General features: G+C 42.5%; 3 protein-coding genes across 3 annotated transcripts in view; 1 reads left to right on the top strand and 2 right to left on the bottom strand.

The window, feature by feature from the left end:
* Nucleotides 1-20,904, top strand: part of LOC120999669 (zinc finger protein 436-like) — a 1,002,518-nt gene that overhangs the window by 681,242 nt on the left and 300,372 nt on the right. The gene's annotated exons all lie outside the window — the stretch shown is intronic.
* LOC120999704 (zinc finger protein 501-like) overlaps nucleotides 1-20,904 on the bottom strand; it is a 368,655-nt gene that overhangs the window by 227,275 nt on the left and 120,476 nt on the right. The gene's annotated exons all lie outside the window — the stretch shown is intronic.
* The window catches only part of LOC120997454 (gastrula zinc finger protein XlCGF26.1-like), a 27,190-nt gene continuing 16,218 nt past the window's right edge, over nucleotides 9,933-20,904 (bottom strand). The window contains exons 2-4 of the mRNA XM_040427532.1: nucleotides 15,076-15,742; nucleotides 14,097-15,003; nucleotides 9,933-9,985 (exon numbers count right to left, since the gene is read on the bottom strand). Coding sequence (XP_040283466.1) covers nucleotides 9,933-9,985; nucleotides 14,097-15,003; nucleotides 15,076-15,742 — 1,627 coding nt within the window. The remainder of the gene's footprint in view (nucleotides 9,986-14,096; nucleotides 15,004-15,075; nucleotides 15,743-20,904) is intronic.

The raw sequence follows: 20,904 nt of genomic DNA, 5'->3' as shown, positions 1-20,904 counted from the left end.
GTGACTTGATTTACTTGTATGTGAGTTTTTCCTTCTGCTGGTTTCTGCCATTGGTCAAAGAAGTTTTTCTATTCTGTCATGTGCATGGGAACGCCCCCTTGGGTCTCCACCTCCCAGGTGATACCTATCAGCCTGGGGTTAGTTTGTGTTACTTAAGAGGGAGCTCCCATTTCATATACATGTTTGTCATGAGGAAGGACCCACATTTCTTTGAGGTCTGAAATGCATTGACTGTTTCATGTACACCTGTATGGATTTTAATTCGCTGGAATAAAGTTTTTCATTTTTTCACCGAAGAGAGCCGGATTTTCTTCTCTTTTTTATTGCATATACCGCATCCAGGAGCGGCATCCGTGCACCTCTGGTGATTCTACTATTGCAGGTGAGAGCTGCCTTACGTCTTCTTCTATTGCTTACCTGGTGGCGTGCACTCCCTGCAAGGACTTTGAATATATACAGCGAGCTTTTCCGTATTCTTTGAACATGGCACATATTTCATTACGCCCTGTGTTAAATGATGATAATAGGGTGAGAAGAATGAATGCCATTTTTGATGCTCCTAAACAAGAATTACAGGATGTACTCAATATGAAAATGCAAATGTCAACATTAGAAAATCTGTTACTTAAGGAGTTACGGACATGGTGGGATGCCACTTCACTACAGAAATATATTGACAAAAAAATGATCCCTCGTGGCTTACGGATTAAGAAGAATCCGACCACCATCTATTCCGACTCCTTTGTCTCACAATGGCAAACTATTTTATCGGATTGCTCATTTAAGTTGATGGAGCTGATAGTATACCATGAACAGGATTCCCTCTCTGTTCTGAGAGAAGAAATAAAAGCAGCACAGGACTTGCTATCAGCCCATACCAACATGCCAAGTTTTGCGGATGCTGACAATCAACTTAAGAGCAATCTTGAAAAGGTAGAGGAGGATCTTATACTCTTCAAACAGAGCAAATTTAACAGGAATCTGCTTGATTACAGCAACAATGCAGTTTATACCTGGGCTGAAATACGCAAGAGCACACCAAACTCCATCTTACGCCGATCCCGCAATAGGCCAAGAAGATCTGGCCGCGTTTCATTTAGTTCTACAGAACGCGACTCACAGGAGTCTTCACCAGATACCGCTGATCCCCCTATGAGCACTGTGGAAAGGGATCCCAATCCAAGTTTGACATCTGGTAATCAGCACAGAAAAGATGCAAAAAACGACGTGCAGGCCGGCGGCACCCGAAAAAATCACCGCTCTCCGTCCAGGCAAAAGAGATAACTGAAGATATACAAGTCATCAATCTGTCAGCATCTATTATTTCATCTCAGCAAATTATGGTCTTACAAAAGGGACTTTCGTTTTCTCCCACGCATCACTTCAATCTGTACCGGACGATCCTTGATGTTAACAGATTCGCCCGGAACCTAACGCTAAGGAAACATTTCCGGGGGGAACCTTTGGGAGACGCACCTGGTAGCGGTGTTTCCCCTCCACCACAAGCTTCACAGGACTCTGACATTCATCAGGACTATGTTGTTCACTCCCCGCAATGGGCCCCACGTGATTCCGGCACTAGTTATGTTAGTGCTGCTTTCTCCCTGCAGCCAGCCCCATGGGACTCGAATACTAATCACAGCAGCACTGTTCCCTCCTCGCAGCAGGCCATACGGGACTCTGGCATTAACCATGGCAATGCTGCTTTTTCTCCACAGCAAGCCCAAGCGAACCTTGTCATCAAACATGGCACTGACGCTTCCTCTTCGCAGCAAGCTCCACGGAACTCCGATACCAATCGCGGATATAACAGCAGGACTTTCCCTACAGTATGCACTGATGCTCTTAGTAGTAAGTCTGTTAATGTCAATGTTACGCCCGCATTATATGGCAATACCATGAGCTTTGCTGAGCTTGTTCATTGTAACTCCCTCCAAACTGGTATTAGTGATGAGGGGGGTTACATTAATACCTCTGTGTCCTTTAAAACATACAATAGGGACTTTTACCCTATTCAATCTCGATCAATTGCTTTGGATAAATACCAAGAATTGGTTGAAAAAGATTTATGTCTTTTGTATGATACTTCTAGGACACAGGGATATTCTAATATGACCGTAGCGGAAAAAACTGCCCTGCGAGACTTAGGAGCAAGGGAGGATATTATTATCAAGGAGGCAGACAAGGGGGGGTCAGTGGTTGTATTGGACAAGGGCCTATATGGATCCCTTGTTACTACTATGCTGGATGACATCAATGTTTATGTCCGTCTGCCCAGTGATCCACTGAGGAATTTCCAATTAGAAATGAAGAAACTCCTGGACTGTGGGGTATCATGTGGCTGTCTCAGCGTCAGGGAGCGGGAGTACATCTTTGTGGAACATCCTATAGCTCCCATTTTTCATGCATTACCCAAAGTCCACAAGGATGTATTCCCTCCACCCCTCAGACCCATTGTGGCTGGTATAGGCTCATATTCTGAGCGCTTTTCTGAGTGGGTGGACTCCCTGCTACAGCCCCTGATACCACTCATTCCAGGGTTTCTCAAGGACACCAGGGCGGTGCTACAAGCCTTTGCTGATTTTAAGTGGAGGGACAACTATTCGTGGATAACAGCGGACATCACGTACTTATACACTAATATTCCCCACAATTTGGCCATTATTGCGCTGAGGTGGTTTTTTGAACATTACAGTGATTACACCCAGACACTGAGGGAATATGTTGTCCATGTGGTGGATTTCCTCCTCAGGCACAATAATTTTTTGTTTGGTGAGAATTTTTATTTACAGGTGTCCGGGGTGTCGATGGGGGCCAAGTTCTCTCCCTCCATTGCTAATATATTTATGGCATGGTGGGAGGGGTGCTTTCTCCTCATCGACACCCTCCCACTCCTGGACCACCTACTCTGGTATGGACGTTACATTGATGACCTACTGATGGTGTGGTCTGGCGATGTGATGTCCATACCAGAGCTAATGGAATATTTCAATTCCAAGGTGGATAACATACAATTTTTGTTTCATACTCCCCAAACTGAGATTCAGTTTTTGGATCTGTGCCTGAGGGGGGACCCCTCCACCAGTGCAGTTGATACACTTACCCACCGAAAACAATTAGCAGGCAATACCATACTTCTGGCCCAGTCATGCCACCCCTCCCATACTATCCACAGCATCCCCAGGGGTGAACTTATACGTGCCCGTCGGAATTGTTCCGATCAGAGGGCTTTTGAGACAGAAGCCTCTAACATAACTAATAGACTGCTACGCAGGGACTATTTACAGCGGGATATACAATATGCTAAAAAAATGGTTTCGCAAATTAATAGACAGTCACTAATTTTCCCGGGACAGTCTCAGGCACACAGACAATCAGTGGATTCCAATTATGGCCAGCAAGCAACTTATTTCGTAACACAATATAGCCAAGAGTTCTCTGCCATATGTAAAATTATGAAAAAATATCTTAATGTACTTAATTTTGACGGCGAGTGGTCTGATATTGTGTGTAACGGAATTAAGTGTGTAGCCAAGAAAGCACCCACCCTGGGTAATATCATTAGCCCTAGCTTTTTTTCAGTGGGCAAAAAACCACAAGCCACCTGGTTACAGCACAAAGGTAATTTTAAGTGTGGTTACAAAAAATGTATTTGTTGCCACCACATGACTACTGAAAAAACGTTTAAGTCCATGAACAACGAAAGGGTATATAACATCCAATCCTACATCAACTGTAACACCAAACATGTGGTGTATCTTATTACATGTACAATTTGTTCCTTGTTGTATGTGGGCTGCACCACCACTCCTTTAAAAAATCGGATTCGCAGACACATATCCGATGTGCCTCATTATAAGGACCGGAATGTCTCTGCAGTCAGCCTGCATTTTGCAGTTGCACATGCTGGTGATGTATCCCACTTACAGGTTAAGGGCATAGAAAGAGTTTTTCTACCGCCTAGGGGGGGAGATCACAGGAGGAAACTCCTTAACAGGGAGGCCTTCTGGATCTTCCAGCTAGAATCTCGCCAGCCCTGTGGGTTGAATAGACGTCATGATCTCATTCTACAATATTGATGTGGGACCATGTCGTCTTTTCTACTGCACATACGCTTTGCCACCAGTACTTTTGCTCTCTTTGTATCTGTATTTTTATTTAGCTTAATGATTGCTGTTTTAGTGACTTGATTTACTTGGATGTGAGTTTTTCCTTCTGCTGGTTTCTGCCATTGGTCAAAGAAGTTTTTCTATTCTGTCATGTGCATGGGAATGCCCCCTTGGGTCTCCACCTCCCAGGTGATACCTATCAGCCTGGGGTTAGTGTGTGTTACTTAAGAGGGAGCTCCCATTTCATATACATGTTTGTCATGAGGAAGGACCCACATTTCTTTGAGGTCTGAAATGCATTGACTGTTTCATGTACACCTGTATGGATTTTAATTCGCTGGAATAAAGTTTTTCATTTTTTCACCGAAGAGAGACGGATTTTCTTCTCTTTTTTATTGCATATACCGCATCCAGGAGCGGCATCCGTGCACCTCTGGTGATTCTACTATTGCAGGTGAGAGCTGCCTTACGTCTTCTTCTAAGGAATAGTAAAAGACCAGACAAAAAGCTGGGTCATACCTTTACTGTTTAAACCCCGGAGACAACACTTACCTAATAACAGAGAACTTGTCTACAGTCGATTTCTCTCCCTCAAACACAATCTTCAGAGGGTTCCAGATATGACAGAACATTTCTTTACTTTCATGGAAACAATATTCCAGAACAACCATGCAGAAATGGCACCTGCGTGCCAAGACTCCGAGAAGTGTTGGTACTTGCTCATATTCGGCGTGTATCATCCTAAAAAGCCATGGCAGATAAGAGTAGTATTCGACTCGAGCGCCAGGTGCGAAGGCGTTTCGCTAAATGATGTCTTACTGTCTGGTCCAGACCTCAACAACAGACTTCTAGAGGTACTTCTAAGCTTCCGCAGAGATTCCATAGCATTTATGGCCAACATACAACAGATGTTCCACTGCTTCCTCGTCAAGGAAGAACATAGAAACTACTTGAGGTTCTTCTGGTACCTCAACAACGACCCCAATGAAGACATTGTAGAGTACAGAATGAGAGTGCACATCTTCTGAAACAGTCCTTCCCCTGCAGTCGCTATCTATGGTCTCAGACATTCAGCCTGAGAGGGTGAAGCAAAGTATGAATCAGATGTCAGATCCTTTGTGTAAAAAGATTTCTACGTGGACGACTGCTTGAAATCCACACCCATGAAAGAGACCGCAATCTGTCTCCTGAAAAGGGCTGAAGAGATGCTCGCTCTATCTAACTTGAGGTTGCACAAAATTGCCTCCAACAGCCGTGAGTTAATGGAGGCCTTTTCACCCCAGGACCATTCAAGTGATCTAAAGGACTTTTATCTTAGCACCGACTCCCTTCACATGCAGTGGAGCCTCGGTCTGCTGTGGGACTTAAAGGCAGACACATTCACCTTCCAAATCAGCAAAGAAGAAAAGCCCTTCACACGCAGAGGAGTCCTGTCCACCATAAACAGCTTATATGATCCTCTGGGATTTGTAGCGCCTGTTATCATCCAGGGTAAAATGATGTTAAGAGACTTCACCACAGAAACGTCTGATTGGGATGATCCGCTTCCCATGGAGAAAAAGGACCTGTGGACAGGTTGGAAGAAGTCTCTCGAAGCTTTGACCAGCCTTCACGTGCCATCTACTGAAGTCAAGATGCAAAGACTATATATCTTCTGCAATGCTTCAGTCAAGGCAATTGCTGCCGTGGCATACCTACAGACCATTGATGTAAAGAACAATGGCATATAGGATTTGTCATGAAACAGACCAAACTGGCGCCACTCCGCACACACACAATACCCAGACTGGAACTCTGCGCTGCTGTGCTTGCAGTGGAGTTGGCTGAACTTATAGTTTCAGGAATTAACCTAGAAATCGAAGAAGTCGAGTTTTATACGGACAATAAGATAGCCCTAGAATATATCTGCAACAAAACCAGATGTTTTTACGTATACATCTGCAATCGGGTGCTAAAGATCAGGAGATCCACTTGTCCTAAACAGTGGCACTACATGCCTACACAACATAATCCTGCAGACCACCAACTCAAATCCCATCATTTTAACAGGTTCTCCACCTGGATGTTGCTCTTTTGTGCTATATCCTGTGTAGTTCATACAGCTCAGACATTACCTGTGAGCCAGAAGCCCTGCAAAGGTTTGCATCACTGCAAACATGCCTTTACCGCTCCTAATCTGGAAAAGTCCAAGAACATAATAATTCGCACGATACAACGTGAATGTCATGCAAAGGAAATAGACTACCTTAGCAAAAGCCAGTCTCCAAAGATAGCGCTTTTGAAAAGCTTGATCCCATTATTGACCAAAATTGGTTTCTAAGAGAGAAGGACCCAGTAGTGGTGTCTGTTGATGCCAGACGGGGAGTGTTCTGCCCCAGCAGAGGTTCTGAATAATTTCTAATTCATTCTGCTAGAGTTTAGTATTTCTGTAGTTATTATTTTGATTATAGCACCATCTAGCGGTCTTAAAAATGTATTGCACCTTGTTTTTCTGTTAAAAAAGATTATTGTATTGTGGAAGGTGCAAGGCATTGTGGGAGTGTAATGCATTCTATGAGAGAGAAGCCCAGTCTCCAGTCTACAGTCATCTAGGACACACCAGCAGAGCTGTCCTACTGCATATCTTCTTAAATTCCACCATATTTTTGCAAGCAGATCTGGTGAGACATCTACCTTTGTTTCAGGGACAGTATGTTATGCAGAGCTGTTCAGTTAGGTGTATTGTTATTCAGGAAAAAGGTTCTAACTGTTAGATGCTAGCTATGCAATCCTATGTATAGGCAGCCATTTTGGAAATGTTCCGAGAGTTAATGTAATGTTATAATACATGCTGTTCTATGCTTTCTGTTGATACATGCTATGCCTTACACTTATACAAGTTCTTGTATTCTTATAGTTTTACCAATCGAATACTCCTGTTTTCCAATCAATCAACCTGTTTTACAAATAAACAAGTTAGACTACAGAAAACAGTCATCTTATTTGGAAGACAGGAATGGTTTATACTGAATGTCAGACTGCACACTGTGCATGAAAACAGAACAGTCCTGTTGTCTAAGGGCACCTGAGGAAGGTACTTCATTTGGGCATGTAACTGGCACAGATCGACCACGTCCTCTCCCTGCAGCAGGAGCTCCACCAGCACCAGTAGCACCATGACCAGGGCCACGTCCCTTATTTGATGCTCTCCTCATTCTTTGAGGTCACCCACCGAACTAACAGACAGATTAACTATATTAATTTACCTGTCACATATGCAGTGCACGTGTATCTCACACCAAAAATGAGTATATGTCACTGTAACATCCCAGAGTGGTGTTACCACTTCTGCACCTTGCTACTATCTCTATTGGTCTAACCTCATGTCATCTTATGCATTTATTTCCAGGTCCTATACACTGTGCAGTTCTAATGTTATGTAACAGTTATAAATGTAATTTACCTGGTTCACCAGCAGGTGGCAGCAAACACGGCAGATCTATAGTTAGATAGAATGGAACTCATCATTCCATTCCCCTTCCCCCTTTGGTCAGAAGTGGGCCAGTCCTGCTCGCTACCAGAAGGAGGTGGGGCAGTTCTGGTTTGTGCTGATTGAGACTCCATGTTGGAGCTGCCAGGATTCTAACCTATTCCTTGGCTAAAGAAAAGTCTGACTAAAAAGTGAAGTACAGCGTAAAGAAGAAGCCAAGTTATCCGGTCAGCTTGTCAGATATAGCAAAGTTGAGTTTGCCTGCCATTTTAATGCTAAAGCCTGCTGGAACCAAGATAAAGCCTTATATCTGTTTTGAAAAAATGTTTACCCAAGTAAAGCTGCCATTGAACTTCATCTCAATGTCTGGGATCAAGTTCTTACTTAATCCCTCATTTATTCCCTTTATTTAAAAAAATTTTTATGTGAGGACTGGCACTCTAAATCTGAGGTCATACAGAGAGTTGTATAGATATATAATATTTAATGAATCATGTAAAAACACAAAAATTAACCAGATGAAATAAATACAATTAAAATAAATAAAAATAAAACGTACAATCCCCCATTAAATATTGGTTATGGGATCAAATACAATGTAATCACCTGCAAAGAAGAATATACAATGATGTACAAAGATAGATTAAAATCAATAAAAAAATGCAAACGATGTGTTGCGTTATTTTGCTGACATATGTACCAAGTGTCAATCCACTAAAAATCTGTATGTGCTCGCCTCCTCCTTATGTGGCCAACCTGTGGCAATATAATGTCACCATACAATAAGTTCAATGTACACAGATTTAAGTGAGTTTGCCACACTGGGAGGTAGGAAGTTATTGTTATTTTTTTAGGGCAAGTTCAATATCACCGCAGGATGTCAGCAGGAGCCAGAACAGGATGTTCAGTGCACACTGTATACCAACTCACTCCTATTATGTTTGCAAAGTATGCGGCAGGAGCCAAGTGGAGATATTTGGTACACACTGTATCTCACCTCGATCCAGGTATGTGGGATGATCACAACAAAACTGTGTCAGCAGATTCCATTAGCTATTCACCATATATACTTGGCAGGGATGCAGAGAAAGACATCCCCGCCTTTGTTAGTCTGGTCAAGCAGGGGTTAAAAAGAACAAACAGGAGTTGTTTTCCAATATTTCTATTATTGTATTCTTTTGGCCATTTGCAGTTATCGCGGACCAGTACTCACCGTTCTTCTCCAGTGGCGTCCCACCGTGTACGGGTGTACTGGCCACTTACCTGTCCTGACGTCCGCGCGGAGCTTTCCTTGTCAGTATAAGGATAGATGTTTGTCTGTGGCTCTCATCCTGCGTGTTGCTTCAACATCGGCGTCCCACGTGTCTGGGTTGGCTCCAATAGGTGGTAGGCTCAAATGAACTTGATGTGCTTTGGTAAATATGCGGATGCACAGGATGTTTTGTATGTTTATTCTGTGATTTGTTTAATTTGTCTTGAAGGAGTGGCACCTTTAGGTGTAAATGCACTCCTACTCTGGGGATAGCATTCATGTGCACTTTTGCCCCACCTAAGAGGCGACCTTGATTAAGGTGGTACATGTAGGTGTGTGTGCTCCTCCTTTCATTGGTTGCTGATGCACATAGAGGAAACTAGGAGCAACACACTATATGTGCAGGGTCTGTGCTCCTGAACATAAATGCATAACGGCATCGGTAGGTGGGCACAGATGTGTTTTGATCAAAATGTATTGGCTAAGAGTCTCAGATTTTATCATTAGAGTGAGGGCTTAGTCCATATGGTATGCTTGCATCTATTATTATAGTGCATTATTTTCTGTGACTTTATAAATATAGCCATGCACATCCGCATATTTACCATCATATCGTGCAGGATGTTTTGTATCTTTTCTGTGATTAGATAACTGTAAACCCTATATAAGAAAACGAGCGGAACTTCAAAATGAGTAGTCTCACTTGCTTTTTGACATATTCTATACCACAGATAAATGCACATAAATATGTATAAGCACAACCCAATAGTTTTTCCTACAGTATATACTCTTCATCTAATCTGTATATACTGCAACTTTCCATTACTGGATAGGGAATTAGTACATTACAAAGACCCATTTATTCTGCCTGCTCCGGAAGCAGCCACAGCGTATGGAGAGTGTCCAACTTCCACATTTAACTCTCAAGTTAATACAAGCAGAGTCTTTTAGTAGCAGATTTAGGAGTCTTTTAGTAGCAGATTTAGGACAAACAACACAGACTGACTCCTGACCCAATGCCCCCCTTCGGGTTGTTCACAGGGAACAGCAGGAACCCTATCCAGAATTACATGGACCTCTCCTGTTGCCAGGAGCTGCCACTTCACTCACACTCCTGATCGGAGTTACTGTGATCAGCTAACTCTTCACAGGACACTGGATGACAAGACAAAATTCACATCGTCAAACACATGCCTTCTACAGTTTGTGCAAGTTAGTAGTAAAATCATATACATAATAATAACACAATAACATTTCAAACCAATCAAAAACATAGACATGAATCAATTAATCACAATCTACCTGAGATAATACCTAGACCCTGCAAGCTAGACTGATCCTGAAGTACCCCACAGTTCAGGAAAGCAGTGAGTCAATGGCACACTTACCTAGGATTAGCGTTCCTTGACTCGTGGGTACTGCTCCTCTGGGGTTCAGTATTGGACCAGCAGGATCGGGTATCTCGCTGGGGCCTCAAAATTGTCAGAGTAGTTCAATTTTCAGGTAGTAAGTAATTAAATCAGCCAAAAACAAAGACACAGACAATGCTTGCTGTATCTAAGGAGATCTTAAAGACCCCTCCCAAATATCTTTATTAATATACCTTCTAATAATGGGAGTAACTGAAAGTTTCAAGGCGGTTACAATATTTAAATGTAAATGTGACACATTACATAATTACACATGATAGCATATTGGCAATATCTTGTGGTTTGAAAACTAGGTAAAAGTTCAATTGTCCGATACTGGACCTGACTATCTGGATCCATTAATTGTGGAAAAGCAACAAACATTTCCTAGAATCTCTGAGAACATTGATATATCTGTTCACACTGCATCTTTTGTAATCTTCTTCACTGTGTTCTGAATTGAGGGAAACACTCCCCTTTCTATTAAAGTCACAGCACAATTACAGATGGCTTTCATAATATGTTCTAGGCCAAGTTGTTTTGAAACAGTGGAATAGATGACAAAGTTCACAGAGGATACATATATAAAAAAATGCAGGTTCATCTATACGGTTATATGTATTATAAATCACTCATATTATATGTACTATAAAATGTTAGCATTGACCACATTACTTTCACAATGGCTTCTCCTCTGAGTGAGCTCTCTCATGTCTAGAAAGACTTGATTTCTGACTAAAAGATTTCCCACATTTTGAACATGAAAATGGCTTCTCTCCTGTGTGAGTTCTTAGATGTTCTATAAGCAATGTCTTCAGACCAAAACACTTCCCACATTTAGAACACATAAACGACTTCTCCCCTGTGTGAATTCTCTGATGTGCAGCAAGATGTGATTTCAGACTTAGGCTACTTTCACACTAGCGTTTTTCTTTTCCGGCGCTGAGTTCCGTCCTAGGGGCTCAAATCCGGAAAAGAACTGATCAGTTTTATCCCCATGCATTCTGAATGGAGAGTCAGTCCTTCAGGATGCATCAGGATGTCTTCAGTTCAGTCTTTTTGACTGATCAGGCTTTTCAGAAAAACGTAGCATGCAGTATTTTTACCTCCGGCCAAAAAGCCTGAACACTTTGACTGAACGCCGGATCAGGCCTTTTTCCCATTGACTTGCATTAACGCCGGATCTGGCACTGTGTGTTCAGTCAAAACGGATCCGGCTTTTGCATGTTAAACCCGAAAAATGTGAAAAAAAAGTTAAAGTCCATAAATGGCGGATCCGTTTTTTCCAATGCATTTTTTCATTGTGATCAAAATCCTGATCAGGATTCAAATGTAATCCGTTTTCACACGTTTTTCCGGATCCGGCGGGCAGTTCAGGTGTCGGAATTGAACGCCGGATTAAAACAACGCTAGTGTGAAAGTAGCCTGAAACATTTACCGCATTTTGAGCAGGAAAATGGCTTCTCCACTGTGTGGACTCGCTGATGTGTAACAAGTTGCGATTTCACACTGAAACACTTCTCACATTCCGGACACGTAAATGGCTTCTCCCCTGTATGACTTCTCTGATGTGTAACAAGATATGATTTCAGAATAAAACATTTCCCACATTCTAAGCATGAAAATGACTTCTCCCCTAAATGAGTTCTTAAATTACAACTTGTGTTTTCTGACTAAAACATTTTTTACACTGTGAACATGAAAATGGCTTCTCCCCTGTGTGACTTCTAAGATGTTGTATAAGCACTGATTTCACACTAAAATACCACATTCATGCCATGAGGCAGAGTCTGCAGAGGATTACTTGGGCAACTTCTCTGGATGCCCTGGCACACCTAGAGGAGTTAAGTGCTGACTCAAGTTTATCTGGCCCGGTCTATACAGTAACTTGGGAGTCTTGGCTCCAGTTCCGATCCTCCCCGCGCTTCTCGGCTTGGTTGAGAGACGGCTCTCTTTGCTGAACCTTTAAGTTCTCTAGATGTTATCAGCCTGGATATGGTATATCTTGTCTCCATGTATTCTCCCAGTATCCTTGTTCCTTACCTAGTGTCTCTGTCCTGTCTCCCCTTCTGTTCTTATTCTTGTTTTCTTACTGTTATATTTTCGTTATATATATATATTTTTTTAGTTCCCCTTACTATAATTATATTTTCAAACGTTTCATAAGTAGGATACTAATCGACATGACTAGTGTCTTGTATCTTTTGATATATTACATATTACATGTGTTTTTCACAATTACCTCTTGGTAATTATTATTGCTTATCTGCATGGATAAACCAATAAAAACTGATTGAACAAAAAAAAAAACTCATTCAGTACACATAAATGTCTTATCTCCTGTGTGAATTCTTTGATGTTCTACAAGCATTGATTTCACACCAAAACACTTCCCAAATTAAGGACACTTAATTGACCACATTAGCATTGACCACATTACTCTCACAATGGCTTCTCCTCTGAGTGAGCTCTCTCATGTCTAGAAAGACTTGATTTCTGACTAAAAGATTTCCCACATTTTGAACATGAAAATGGCTTCTCACCTGTGTGAGTTTTCTGATGTCTAACAAGACACAATTTTGTACTAAAACTCTTCCCACATTCTGAACATGAAAATGGATTCTCCCCTGTGTGACGTCTAAGATGTCGTCTAAGAACGGATTTATCACCAAAATAATTCCCACATTCTGGACATCTAAATGGCTTCTCCCCTGTGTGAGTTCTCTGATGTGTAACAAGATGTGATTTATTATTAAAACACTTCCCACATTCAGGACATGGAAATGGCTTTACCCCAGTGTGAGTTCTCTGATGCTGAATAAAAGTTGATTGACGGGTAAAACATTTCCCACATTCTGAACATGAAAATGGCTTCTCACCTGTGTGAGTTTTCTGATGTCTAACAAGACACAATTTTGTACTAAAACTCTTCCCACATTCTGGACATCTAAATGGCTTCTCCCCTGTGTGAGTTCTCTGATGTGTAACAAGATGTGATTTATTATTAAAACACTTCCCACATTCAGGACATGGAAATGGCTTTACCCCAGTGTGAGTTCTCTGATGCTGAATAAAAGTTGATTGACGGGTAAAACATTTCCCACATTCTGAACATGAAAATGGCTTCTCACCTGTGTGAGTTTTCTGATGTCTAACAAGACACAATTTTGTACTAAAACTCTTCCCACATTCTGGACATCTAAATGGCTTCTCCCCTGTGTGAATTCTCTGATGTGTAACAAGATGTGATTTATTATTAAAACACTTCCCACATTCAGGACATGGAAATGGCTTCTCCCCAGTGTGAGTTCTCTGATGCAGAATACAATTTGTCTGACTAGTAAAACATTTCCCACATTCTAAACATGAAAATGGCTTCTCCCCTGAGTGGATTCTTAGATGGCCCACAAGAGCTGATTTCTGACTAAAACACTTCCCACATTCAGGACATGGAAATGGCTTCTCCCCAATGTGAGTTCTCTGATGTGCATAAAGGTTCGATTTCTGACTAAAACACTTCCCACATTCTAAGCATGAAAATAGCTTCTCCCCTGAGTGGATTCTTAGATGGCCCACAAGAGCTGATTTCTGTCTAAAACACTTCCCACATTCAGGACATGGAAATGGCTTCTCCCCAGTGTGAGTTCTCTGATGTGCATAAAGGTTCGATTTCTGACTAAAACACTTCCCACATTCTAAGCATGAAAATAGCTTCTCCCCTAAGTGATTTCTTAGATGGAGCACAAAATTTGCTTTCTGACTAAAACATTTTTCACACTGTGAACATGAAAATGGCTTCTCCCCTGTGTGACTTTTTTGATGTTGTATAAGAATTCCTTTATTACCAAAATACTTACCACATTCTGGACATCTAAATGGCTTCTCCCCTGTGTGAGTTCTCTGATGTGTAACAAGACTTGATTTATTACTAAAACACTTCCCACATTCAGGACATGGAAATGGCTTCTCCCCAGTGTGAGTTCTCTGATGTGTAACAAGACTTGATTTATTACTAAAACACTTCCCACATTCAGGACATGGAAATGGCTTCTCCCCAGTGTGAGTTCTCTGATGTCTAACAAGACACAATTTTGTACTAAAACTCTTCCCACATTCTGAACATGAAAATGGATTCTCCCCTGTGTGACGTCTAAGATGTCGTCTAAGAACGGATTTATCACCAAAATAATTCCCACATTCTGGACATCTAAATGGCTTCTCCCCTGTGTGAGTTCTCTGATGTGTAACAAGATGTGATTTATTATTAAAACACTTCCCACATTCAGGACATGGAAATGGCTTTACCCCAGTGTGAGTTCTCTGATGCTGAATAAAAGTTGATTGACGGGTAAAACATTTCCCACATTCTGAACATGAAAATGGCTTCTCACCTGTGTGAGTTTTCTGATGTCTAACAAGACACAATTTTGTACTAAAACTCTTCCCACATTCTGGACATCTAAATGGCTTCTCCCCTGTGTGAATTCTCTGATGTGTAACAAGATGTGATTTATTATTAAAACACTTCCCACATTCAGGACATGGAAATGGCTTCTCCCCAGTGTGAGTTCTCTGATGCAGAATACAATTTGTCTGACTAGTAAAACATTTCCCACATTCTAAACATGAAAATGGCTTCTCCCCTGAGTGGATTCTTAGATGGCCCACAAGAGCTGATTTCTGACTAAAACACTTCCCACATTCAGGACATGGAAATGGCTTCTCCCCAATGTGAGTTCTCTGATGTGCATAAAGGTTCGATTTCTGACTAAAACACTTCCCACATTCTAAGCATGAAAATAGCTTCTCCCCTGAGTGGATTCTTAGATGGCCCACAAGAGCTGATTTCTGTCTAAAACACTTCCCACATTCAGGACATGGAAATGGCTTCTCCCCAGTGTGAGTTCTCTGATGTGCATAAAGGTTCGATTTCTGACTAAAACACTTCCCACATTCTAAGCATGAAAATAGCTTCTCCCCTAAGTGATTTCTTAGATGGAGCACAAAATTTGCTTTCTGACTAAAACATTTTTCACACTGTGAACATGAAAATGGCTTCTCCCCTGTGTGACTTTTTTGATGTTGTATAAGAATTCCTTTATTACCAAAATACTTCCCACATTCTGGACATCTAAATGGCTTCTCCCCTGTGTGAGTTCTCTGATGTGTAACAAGACTTGATTTATTACTAAAACACTTCCCACATTCAGGACATGGAAATGGCTTCTCCCCAGTGTGAGTTCTCTGATGTGTAACAAGACTTGATTTATTACTAAAACACTTCCCACATTCAGGACATGGAAATGGCTTCTCCCCAGTGTGAGTTCTCTGATGTGTATAAAGGTGCGATTTCTGACTAAAACACTTCCCACATTCAGGACATGGAAATGGCTTCTCCCCAGTGTGAGTTCTCTGATGCAGAATTAATTTTGATTGACAGGTAAAACATTTGCCACATTCTGAACATGACAATGGCTCCTCTCCTGTGTGACTTCTAAGATGTCGTTTAAGAACTGTTTTATAACCAAAATACTTCCCACATTCTGGACATCTAAATGGCTTCTCCCCTGTGTGAGTTCTCTGATGTGTAACAAGAGTTGATTTCTGACTAAAACACTTCCCACATTCAGGACATGGAAATGGCTTTACCCCAGTGTGAGTTCTCTGATGCTGAATAAAAGTTGATTGATAGGTAAAACATTTCCCACATTCTGAACATGAAAATAGCTTCTCCCCTGTGTGACTTTTAAGATGTTGTATAAGAATTCCTTTATCACCAAAATACTTCCCACATTCTGGACATCTAAATGGCTTCTCCCCTGTGTGAGTTCTCTGATGTGTAACAAGATTTGATTTATTACTAAAACACTTCCCACATTCAGGACATGGAAATGGCTTTACCCCAGTGTGAGTTCTCTGATGCTGAATAAAAGTTGATTGACGGGTAAAACATTTCCCACATTCTGAACATGACAATGGCTCCTCTCCTGTGTGAGTCCTCTGATGTCTAACTAGAATTAATTTTCTGGTAAAAGATTTTCCGCATTCTGAACACGAATAAGGCTTCTCTCCTGTGTGAGTTCTCTGATGTCCAACTAGAATGCATTTCCTGGTAAAAGATTTCCCACATTTAGAGCATGAAAATGATTTGTGATGATTTCTTTTATGCAAAAAAAGAATAGATTTTTTTTTTAAATGTTTCCCACATTTCTGTTTAGTTCTTGTTTTGCCAATGAGTGATTGTTTACACAAACTTTTCTTGAGACCAGTGGTGTTGGTGGATAAATCTTCGCTTTCAAAGACTATTGTATTGTTATCTTCTACTTCATGGTAGGAAGATAAATTGAGGTATCCATGGGAGCTGATCAACCCGTCTTCACCTAGAAAATTAAACAAACTTTTCTTATTTTCCCAAAGCAAATGATTTTGTATTAATCATTTAAGGTGATCAGGAAACAAAGTAAATCGGAAATGTAATAACACAGGATAATGTACAATTTAGCAAGTAAATCACACTTACTTACAGGAGGTCTTAGTCTGCAAAGTTCCCAGAATGTAATCCCTTGTAGAGATAGCAAAAGGTGTTTCTATCCAGATCATACAGTATAATACATCCCAATGTCAACAGACAACACAAGCTCCAACAAAGAGTATAGGATAGATATCATAAATGGAAGCAAATTCGGCATTAACATGTACACACCACCTGAGTATATGCTCACTGTATGGCCCTAACATATGCTCTATGCCAGTGTTTCCCAACCAGCGTGCCTCCAGCTGTTGCAAAACTACACCTCCCAGCATGCCTGCACAGCCAAAGGCTGTCCGGGCATGCTGGGAGGTGTAGTTTTGCAACAGCTGGAGGCACGCTGGTTGGGAAACACTGCTCTATGCCACCCATATGCTTAATAAACTTTTCACACTTTTCACTCATTTATTACCAAATGAACACCAGATGCTCACTTATCTTTACCAGTGCCAATTAAATTATGGCTAAAAGGGTCCACTGCTAGGATTAGCTAAAGCTTGTGTGACCACCTACTGCAATTTTATGGGGTCTATGTCATTTATGAACATTACCTAGACCTACTCTTATACATGCTAAATTGCAAAACACATTTTCTTATTAAAGTGACTCTCTGGTTCAAAACAAATTCACATTAACTGGGAAATGAACTGAACACTTACATGGTGCCCTCCTTTTCAACTCTTTAGCTGCAGATCCATCAATTCTCACCCTGCTTCTCAGACTGCATGATGCATACCACACATTTGGTAGCCCAAGACACTTCCTGTTGCCCTTGGATTGGCCAGTAGTGCTCACATGAACAGTGTTGACCAAACCAAGAGCAGGGCTGGATAAAGTGTCTTGGGCTACTAATGCAGAATGAGCAACAGACAGTATGAGAAGGAGTGCGGCCATCTTCAATGGCAGAAGAAGTTTCTGTGAATTAGCAAATCTTCAACGGAAAATATGCAAAGCAGGGCACCATGTAGGTGTTCTGTTCTCTCCCAGTCAATGTGAATTTTTTCTTGAAGAGGAGGGTTGCTTTGATTTTGGGATTCTCCTTTTGTTGTACAAGTATCCTATTGAAAATTTACAAATGGTGCACTACAATGGTAAATGTAATTGTCAATATATGGCTAAACCCTCACACTGATATTTAAAGACCACTTTATTCTGTTATTCTGTTTGTACATGCACGCCTGGAGGTGTGGCAACTTCAGGTTTGAATGTGCCTTGATCTTGATCTCTGTGTAACATGTGCGGCCTGCGTCACATACAGCCAGGTCCATAAATATTGGGACATCGACACAATTCTTACTTTTTTGGCTCTATACACCACCACAATGGATTTGAAATGGAACGAACAAGATGTGCTTTAACTGCAGACTGTCAGCTTTATTTTGAGGGTATTTACATCCAAATCAGATGAACGGTGTAGGAAGGACAACAGTTTGCATATGTGCCTCCCACTTGTTTAAAGGGGTTATCCGAGTTAACTTAATTTCTCTCTATGGCTTTATTTCCCCTATACATTAGTTTTCCTAAATAACTTGCAGTACCTATCTTGTGCCGTTTCTCTGCTACACTAAACAGTCATGTGACCGCCCACGTCATCAGCTGTGACGTTCCGTTTACATGGAGCTCTCTGCTTGTCGGAGTGACTAAGCCATGTAAACGGAACGTCATCAGCCTTGGCCACGCCCCCACCTCTCTGGATTACAGTCCGTGCGGCTGTGAGTTGATCGCGCATGCGCGATCCTCACTTGTGCCGCGGCTACCTCAAAGTTCCTCCCTTCGGCTAATAGGTGATCGCATATGCGCGATCATCAGGCCAGGCAAAACCAGCAATAGCTTGGGGCTCCGAACTGGTTGTGGCCCCGAGCTGGCCAAGCAGAGTAACAGTCAGAAGATCCATCCAATGGTATAAAATATTCTAACCCCCAGGCGTTCCCATGGTGACGGGGACGCTTGCCTGGTTAGAATATACCATCGGATCTGAGTTTTTCGAGCTCAGTGAGATCATAAAAAACTCAAATCCGATGGTATATTCTAACCCCCAAGCGTTCCCATGGTGACAGGGACGCTTGCCTGGGGGTTAGAATATACAGGGCGCTGTAGTGAGCTCTTTACTTGCATTCTTGGCTCTGTACTCCAGTAAAAGCAGAGCAGGCAGTTCGGGGGGCGGCGCTCACTCACTGTCACTGACGTCACGCGCCTGCTCCTCCCACTAGGCGGAGCAGGCGCGTGACGTAAGTGAATTAACGCTGCCTGCACTGCCTGCTGTTGTTACCGGAGCTCAGCCAAAGTAAGAGTCTGAGACTCATAGATTTCAAAATAATAATAAAATAGCTCTGCATAGAAAAATGAAGTGAATGATTAGTACTGCTGCTGTGAGCGTCGGGGAGGGGGATCTGTGGATGGCACTGTAGGGGGATCTGTGGTCTGTGGATGGCAGGCAGTGCCATCCACAGATCCCCCTACAGTGCCATCCACAGATCCCCCCTCCCCTAAACAGTGCCATCCACACAGATCTCCCCCCTAAACAGTGCCATCCACAGATCCCCCTACAGTGCCATCCACAGATCCCCCTACAGTGCCATCCACAGACCACAGATCCCCCTCCCCTAAACAGTGCCATCCACACAGATCTCCCCCCTAAACAGTGCCATCCACAGATCCCCCCTCCCCTAAACAGTGCCATGATCATCATGATGGCACTGTTTAGGGGAGGGGGGATCTGTGGATGGCACTGTAGGGGGATCTGTGGATGGCACTGCCATACACAGATCCCCCCTAAACAGTGCCATCTACAGATCCCCCCTAAACATTGCCATCCACTGATCCCCCCTCCCCTAAACAGTGCCATCCACAGATCTCCCCCATACACACTGCCATCTACAGATCCCCCGTAAACAGTGCCATCCACTGATCCCCCCTCCCCTAAACAGTGCCATGATCATCATGATGGCACTGTTTAGGGGGGATCTGTGGATGGCACTGTTTAGGGGGGGGATCTGTGGATAGCACTGCCATACACAGATCCCCCCTAAACAGTGCCATCCGCAGATCTCCCCCATAAACAGTGCCATCTACAGATCCCCCGTAAACAGTGCCATCCACTGATCCCCCCCTCCCCTAAACAGTGCCATCCACAGATCTCCCCCATAAACACTGCCATCTACAGATCCCCCGTAAACAGTGCCATCCACTGATCCCCCCTCCCCTAAACAGTGCCATGATCATCATGATGGCACTGTTTAGGGGGGATCTGTGGATGGCACTGTTTAGGGGGGGAGATCTGTGGATGGCACTGTTTAGGGGGGGGATCTGTGGATGGCACTGCCATACACAGATCCCCCCTAAACAGTGCCATCCGCAGATCTCCCCCATAAACAGTGCCATCTACAGATCCCCCGTAAACAGTGCCATCCACTGATCCCCCCTCCCCTAAACAGTGCCATGATCATCATGATGGCACTGTTTAGGGGGGATCTGTGGATGGCACTGTTTAGGGGGGAGATCTGTGGATGGCACTGTTTAGGGGGGATCTGTGTATGGCAGTGCCATCCACAGATCCCCCTACAGTGCCATCCACAGATCCCCCCTCCCCTAAACAGTGCCATCCACAGATCTCCCCCATAATCTTTTGCCTGTGTGAGATATAAGATGTTGACGTTTATGCAAGGTCAGTATGTGCAGAGCAGGGTGAGGAGAAGGTCAGATCAACCCCTCCCACAAATATTCATGAGGGAGAGATGAGTCATTGTTGTTAATGCTGCATGTAAACACAGCAATAACAGAACCTAGAAAAGGTGTAAAGATCTTTTTTTTCCCCCAAAAATCAAGCTTGACTAATGTATATGTATATCCTGATTAATTTTGTTAGGTTTTATTTTTTTTCCCATAACTCGGATAACCCCTTTAAGGGACCAAAAGTAATGGGACAATTGGCTTCTCAGCTGTTCCATGGACAGGTGTGTGTTATTCGATCATTATCCCAATTACAATGAGCAGATAAAAGGTCCAGAGTTCATTTCCAGTCTGCTATTTGCATTTGTAATCTGTTGCTGTCAACTCTCAAGATGAGATCCAAAGAGCTCTCACTATCAGTGAAGCAAGCCATCATTAGGCTGAAAAAACAAAACAAACCCATCAGA

The sequence above is a fragment of the Bufo bufo genome, chromosome 4 (genome assembly GCF_905171765.1).
Source record: "Bufo bufo chromosome 4, aBufBuf1.1, whole genome shotgun sequence".
Taxonomy (NCBI): Eukaryota; Metazoa; Chordata; class Amphibia; order Anura; family Bufonidae; genus Bufo; species Bufo bufo.
Note: the sequence above shows the minus strand (reverse complement) of the source record. Positions and strands in the feature narration are given on the sequence as shown.